The sequence below is a fragment of the Leptinotarsa decemlineata genome, unplaced genomic scaffold (genome assembly GCF_025532065.1).
Source record: "Leptinotarsa decemlineata unplaced genomic scaffold, Ldec_3_MD MMD2_tig00000026_RagTag_RagTag, whole genome shotgun sequence".
Taxonomy (NCBI): Eukaryota; Metazoa; Arthropoda; class Insecta; order Coleoptera; family Chrysomelidae; genus Leptinotarsa; species Leptinotarsa decemlineata.
In genome coordinates this window covers 7642377-7649891 of record NW_027412539.1, presented here as the reverse complement: position 1 = coordinate 7649891, position 7515 = coordinate 7642377, and the positions used below count along the sequence as shown (strand labels likewise).

The 7515-nt window shown below is 36.9% G+C and overlaps 1 protein-coding gene across 4 annotated transcripts in view; it reads left to right on the top strand.

Moving 5' to 3' along the window:
* Nucleotides 1-7515, top strand: part of LOC111503748 (uncharacterized) — a 293459-nt gene that overhangs the window by 171890 nt on the left and 114054 nt on the right. For all 4 annotated transcript variants that reach the window (XM_074171671.1, XM_074171668.1, XM_074171669.1 and 1 more), the window contains one exon: nt 4772-4865. In XM_074171671.1, the coding sequence (XP_074027772.1) occupies nt 4781-4865 (85 nt within the window). In that variant the 5' untranslated portion in view covers nt 4772-4780. The remainder of the gene's footprint in view (nt 1-4771; nt 4866-7515) is intronic.

Below are 7515 nucleotides of genomic sequence, written 5' to 3'. Positions count from 1 at the left end.
GAAGTCACATAATTCTGGAAATGACCTCCGTTTTTATGCCTCCAACTGTCAACTGCGAACTGCCTTATAAAGTAACTACTATTCTCGAGAAGAGAGGACTGGATTCCGGGAGCATATAGTTGTTGGTTCACAGATGGATCAAAAACATCTTCAGGCTCTGGTGCAGGTGTTTTTAGTCGCAGACCCAGGGCAGAGATATCTACCTGCCTAGGAACGTATGCCTCCAACTGTCAACTGCGAACTGCCTTATAAAGTAACTACTATTCTCGAGAAGAGAGGACTGGATTCCCGGGAGCATATAGTTGTTGGTTCACAGATGGATCAAAAACATCTTCAGGCTCTGGTGCAGGTGTTTTTAGTCGCAGACCCAGGACAGAGATATCTACCTGCCTAGGAACTTATGCGACTGTATTTCAAGTGGAAATTTACGCTATTGAATTGTGTGGGAAGAGATTGGATAAATACAACCTCACACACAAGTCAATAAAAATATTCTCGGACAATCAAAAGGCGTTCGAAGCTCTTGGCTCCTACCGAGCAACGTCTAAATTGGTAGCAAATTGCCCGACTCTTCTCGATAGGAAGACTCAACAGATTGTCTCTGGTCTGGATTCCTGTCCAAACTAGCCTGGAATGTAATGAAGCTGCTGACTCTCTTGCAAAGGAGGGTGCTGCAAGCGACTTCATCGTACCAGAATCTGTCATTGGCATCGTTTGGCTTTGCCAAACAAAGATTGAACACCTGGATGGCAAAAATATTTATGGACTTCTGGTAGAATCTTCCAGGATTGGTTCACTCCAAAGCCTTCATCCACATTCGAAGTTTGATACCAAACAGTTGTTGGACTACACTAGGGATGAATTACGTTGTCTAACAGGCCTTCTTACAGGTCACTGTCATTTGAATCATCATATTTAGAGACTCGGACTGTCGGAAGACAGTGTGTGTCGCCTTTGTTTGGAAAATGATGAAACAGCAGAGCATATACTTTGTACCTGCCTCGCTGGGGAACGAATAATCTTCTTAGAGTTCGGCAGATCCGTATTCTTACCATCTGACCTGAAAGACCACTCACCATACAAACTAATCGGCTTCGTTAAGAAGATGGGTTTATTTGATCGAGTGTGAATAAGAACGAGCCACAATAAACCCTTGCTGGTTGCGATAGAGGGTCGGATGGACCCACTCACTTCAGACTTAACCTAACCTAACCTAGTAGAAATTGGACAAAAGTATTTTCTTTATCCTATATCCAACAAGCTAAAAATGCTGAACAGCTGAAACTGTGAAATAATGTTCAAGACAAGTGTACCGAAATAAAAAAATGAAAAAAATCTCTAATAGAATTTACGAAGCTCACGAAGTTTGAACATTCACCTTATTTTTAGAATAGCCAAAATAAACATTATTTCAGCATGTCAGCTTGCATGGCTTCATTGAGGAAAAGTCCATCACTACGAGTATAACAACGTATTTTTCATGATTGAAATGATGAAGAAACGTGCATTCGACTGTATGAACCTTGATATTTTGACCAACATTTATCAGGAATGAAATGTGAATCTTTTATGGGTGAGATCTTTCTTGTGACCCAGATAACAATATGTAACAATACACCACTTAAATGAAAAATATTGCAGTTATCTTCCTCACGAATGAAGGGGTTTCACAAAATTAGGTCATTATAACACATGGCCTGGAAAGACCTCGTCCCAAAAAAGAAAACGCGTATTTTTCTTGGGACCAGGCTTCATTGGCTTCATTCAACAACGTGTTCTCCATCAAAAGCCACACAATCATCCCAGTCCCGCTTTAACATTTCAATACCACTTTTGTAGAACGATTTATCTTTTGCCTCAAAATATGCCTCAGTTTCAGCAATAAAGTCTTCATTCAAGCGAAATTTCTGCTCAGAATGAATATTACTGGAGTTTAATCTAAACACCAAACCATTATTTTCAACACCTCGACACATGTTTCAATTTTCAAGAGAAGATTAAATCTTTGATCTTCCTCTTGAAGATGATCACTTGTTGATTGAAACACGTGTCGAAGTGTTGAAAATAACGGTTTGGTGTTGGAATTAAACTTCAGTAATATTCATTACTACACCAAAGATTCCAAACAGTGCAAGTCAAGTCAAGTCAAAAATAAATTGATGGATGGATGATGCCGTTACTACGTAGTAGGAGATCATAATGAAAAGAAAAATGAAAATTTCTATTTTTTTCACCACTATATATGGTAAAAAACATAGAAATTTTCATTTCTCTTTTCATCAAGTCAAAAATGTTTATTGGTTTTTAAGAATATTTACAAAATATTGTGAATGTGTTGTGTGGGGCCCTGCTATAGGCTTATGCCTCTTCAGGGTTAAAAAAAACAGTGCATCACAAGCACTGCTCAGAACCATCAAGATGTTCTTGTTTCAGGTCAACAGTGAGCTCGCGCGGCACTCACTTTGAACAGAGCTTTATCATAGTCAAATACTCATGCAATATAAAGCCAGCACGTTCTTTCAATATCTTCACAATGTCAGCTAACTCACGCAACTCAACTTTTCGATAATTCAAAACAATGTGGATTTTTTTATGTTTTCTAGTGTTACTGCCTCATTTGGCTTCCACTGCGTTCTGCATCATCGGTGTATCTACGACCACGTTTGAAGTCAGCAAACCAACGTTCAGTTGTTGTTTGTGTTGAAGCGGTGTCCTCATAATACTTTCCAAGCCATTGCTTTGCTTGAACGGTATTTTTATCCATCAAGAAGCAGTGTAAAATAAAAACACGAAATTGTTTTTGGTCCACTGTTTTGAAAATAACAAAAGTAGCGTCACTCTTAGCGCAATAACTGACACACTTCTGAGTAGAATATCATCAAACTTCAACAGCTTTCTTCTGAAGGTTGTTACTAACTGAAAAAGCTGTGATTGCAATGAGACTAGTGCCATCTATGTGTTAGGCCCCAGACTTTTCAGTCCATGTAGTATATTTTCAAGACAATATACCAACGGATTGTGAGTGATTTTTATTTGCGATCATGAAACAGTTACAGAATCTGAAGAATCTAATGGAATGATAAATAATTTGGAATCGAAATGCCAGTCAGTTTCATATGATCTGAATGGATGACTAGCCAAAACTTTTTTTTTATTCACCCCCCTGGCTTCAAACCGGAGTTCATTTTGCAAAAAGAAATTTCGAAATAAATCGAGTTACTAGATTTTATTGATAGTTTAGATTTAATTATGAACTATGTTAGAACTATGTTGTATATTTTTTCATTAAGTGAAGCTAAAAGAGAAGTTAGGACATGTGAATGGTCTGACCCCTCTAGACCTGTACGTTAAGGAGGTTGCGTTAATGGTCATGTTACGATTGCGCACGCCTGGTGTAAACCTCGGAGTAGGAATGAGTTCATTGAGGCTGAGCCTATGGCAAGAAGCGCTTACTGCGCAACCTCTGCTGCAATTGAACCCTGGTTTATGTTTGATGAACCCTACAAAATACAAATAAAACAGAACACAGAGTTAGATGCTACAAATGCAATATGCATATATACAGACGGCTCAAAAACCACAGTAGGCTCAGGATGTACAGTGTACTCCAGATCACTAAGCTTACGAATTAAATGGGGAATTGGAAAAAATACCAGCGTGGTACAAACAGAAGTGGCTGGTATCTCAATCGTCACAAAAGAAATAACCATGAAAGGAATTTATGGCAAGAACATAACAATCTGCACCGATAACAGACAAGCCCTATTAGCCACCAAGATTTAGCCAAAGCCTCGGTAGATAATAACATTATCCTGAGGTGGATCAAAGGTCACGACAGGAGTAAAGGTAATCGCATTGCCGACTCTTTAGCCAAGGAAGCGGCTGGACTAAGAATTTTAGGACCCAGTGGCACCTAAGGCCTGATGACTTCGACAATTGCGGAACTAGCCAAACGTCACACCCATGCTCAATTCCCAAAGATATGGAATGAAATCAAAGGATGCAGTCTTGCCAGGATCACCCTGGGCAACCCTGGGAAGCTGGCCCGTAGAAATATCTGACGATGACCTGGAACAATCTACGCTTAACTGTAGGATTTCTGACTGGCCACTGTCAACTAAGGGAACACCTCCACAATATGTAGCCCATTTTTGCTACATGTGCAGGAAACTCACCATGGTTCATTTCTATTCGTGTGATGGTAGTGGCGAAAAATTTTGAACAGTTGAAGTTGTCTATGTGGGGGATACTTTAAGGGATGGTGGGGTATGCTGAAACTTCTATGTATTGAAATATAACACGAAAACCTTAGTCAGTGATACTTAAATAACTCACGTAGGCACTAAAATAAAATTTCTAGAAGTAATCTTGGATGATAAATTGAACTGAAAGTACCATTCTCAGTCACTTATTTAAACTGAGTAGTTCACTATCTCGAATTTTTAAAGTTATGTCTTAGATAAAGTGTGAGACAGAAATATATTTCATTGATACCCTGAAAAATTTTAATCTCTAGAAAGAAACGTCTAACAAATCAAATAATTGAGAATATTTGTGGGTATTGAAGATACCGAGGCTAACTTTTGTGAAGAAAATTTCTCCAATAATCAGAAACGTTTACTTCTCCAAAAGTTATTCCAAACTACATCGCCATGATAATTCATTTCAATTATAAACAACAACCAAACACTAAGAGTTTTGAAAACTAAATTAAACAATTATGTTCACCGTTGGGCTACAATTATCATCAACGCTATTTAATTTGTTTCAGGAAAACAACATGGAACATCTACTCTTAATGCTAGTTCTGGGCTCGATCCTGACAGCTCAGCGAAGCTTTGTTGACACTGCTCCACTCTCCCAAGGTAAATAATTCAGCTGCAATTTAAATTTCACCTAATTCGATCTCAGCTCGCTGAACATTCCCATCTAGAAAGAAAACTATCAGAGAATTCATTCAGCAGCTCTGTTTAGTGAATGCACATTCTGCATTGCATAATGCTTCATTTACGCAGTCAATGAATAATATATTGGAGTTCACGATTTAATTATTTTGAACTGAATAACAATCTGAAGGAATTTCAGAGATACTAGAATGAAAATCTGCACAAATTTTCATTTTCTTATAGATACAGACTAGACTATCTGCACGTTTCACATAATTTTCAAACCGATCGTTTGGACAGTTTGTCTTTCAATGCCAAAAGCCTGCATGATAACGTGATGGGATATCCGTAAATATTATAAACGGAATATCTCATGCTTATGACGTGCTTGTTTGGTTACTCCAAAAAGCTGGAGAAACATGCCTTTGCTAGAATATAATTAGTGCTCCACAAAAAAAGAACCTGTCGCGTCGTTTACCCAGAGGTATGTCGGAGTGAATGAGAAGAAGTGGATATAAGTTTGGGGCACTCTAAAAAGCCAAAAAAACCAATAGATGGAAATGAACCGGCTGCGAACTAGTCCACGTGGACTGTAGAATTGGCGGTTCGTATTGGATAATTTTTAATAACCGAGTTTTGTGATTGGTTGAAGAGTCATAGAATTGAATTTGAAGTCATGTTACGATAGCGAATAGAAATCGAGGAAAGTGGGGATGATTATCCTGTCGTATCATCAATGTTCAGGTCAGGAACTGATCCACGATTTGCGTATTGGAATTCGATATTTGTGCAGTTATAACTACTTAAAATTTTTGTTATCTGTTCAAAATGTGGCGTCCTTGTTGGACAAGTTCTAATAGCAATAACGAGTGGGATTACAACCCAGACTTTTTCCAATGTAGTGATTCCAAAAGCGATGGTGAACAATGCGAAAAACAGATACCAGTGAATGAGATTCGAATGTATTTGAATATTGAAATACAGAGAGTATGTTTCAATATATATAAGAATGTACATCTCAAGTTTGGTTTCGAGGAAAACAAACTATTACAAGCATCATCAGATTTGACCAAAATTCCTTTCTCATTTGTACGTAAAATAGTCAAAAACAAACCTTATGAACGCAAGACGCGATGTGATACAGGATTAGCAAAACCTTCAGATGTTCATCTAATAAAATCATTGAAAAAAACAACATACGACTGTTACAAAAGCAATGAGATTCCTACAACTGAAATCATAAGGAAGAAATTGAGTACTTCAGGCTATAACGTGAGCTGCTGTGACTAAACTATTCAGAATTGGATAAAAAAACTAGGATTTAGATTCAAAATGATAAACAAATGTCAAGCAGTTATGGAAAGCAGAAGAATAGTGGAATTGCGTAACAAATACTCAGAACAAATAACTAAATACAGACAAGAACAATGACAAGTTTTCTATTTGAACGAATCTTGATATGACACCCACGACACAGTTACGAAAGGGTGGACTGATGGTTCGAGAATATGTACACCTAACATGCCTGCAAACAAAGGATCTCGCCTAATCATTGTGCATTGCGGAGGAAGTGAAGGATGGGTTCCGAATTCTTTGAAATTATGTTGAAAAAAACTTGAGGACTGCAATGTTGACTATCATAGGAACATGGAAGCTAATATTTTCGAGGAATGGTGTGAAAACACATTGACCCCAAATTTGAATGCAAATAGTGTAATAGTTCTTGACAACGCTTTCTATCACTCACGACAGCTCTTCAAAGTAACGAATGGAAATTCGCGAAAAGATGAAATAAGAAGTATTTAATGGATAAAAATTTATATTTTGAAGATTACTATACCAAAATCCAACTTCTTGAAGTTTCACAGACAAAAACATTTCAAAAAGTGTATGCCTTTGAGAGTATTACTGAAATGTATGGACACACCATACTGAGACTTCCCCCCTTTTTTGTGATTTCAATCCCATTGAGTTGATTTGGGGAAAATTGAAACAAAGCATCAGGCGTAAAAATAATTTTCGAAAATTTGATAAGGAGGTAGCTAATTGAAGAAAACTAGCAGAAAAGGATTAAAAAAGTAATTTTAGTTGAAAAAGACTTCATGGAGATTGGATACTTCCATATAAATGGTGGAAATACATTCATAATTGATTTAAATGACGACGGTGAGAGTGAAACAGAATATGGAAGAGAAATTATCAGAAGCTTTCCAGATATCCCCTTTATTTTGAAAAACAAGTTCGGTTAATTGTCATCAATTCATGTATACATAACAAACTCATCATGGAGTTTAACTTTTCTGATAAATTTTTACTTATACGGATATTTTTAGAGAGAAATTAAAAATGTGCTTTACAAATTTTAACATGACTGGTGCAAAGTTTCAATCACTTGGCTATTGAAATTACATTGAAATTTCAATATTCAGTATTTACAGATTATTTATAAACATTAACTAGGGCAGTAAGGATGCTTAATCACGTTGAATAAAATTTTTAAGTAGGTATTGACAAACAAAATGCATGCTATGGTAGTGTCAAGTTGTTGATTTACTTGTCAAATTTTTAACACTTATTGTTGTCTCTTCAGAAAAGAATAGAAATAGTTTTATTATGTGGTGAGAATACA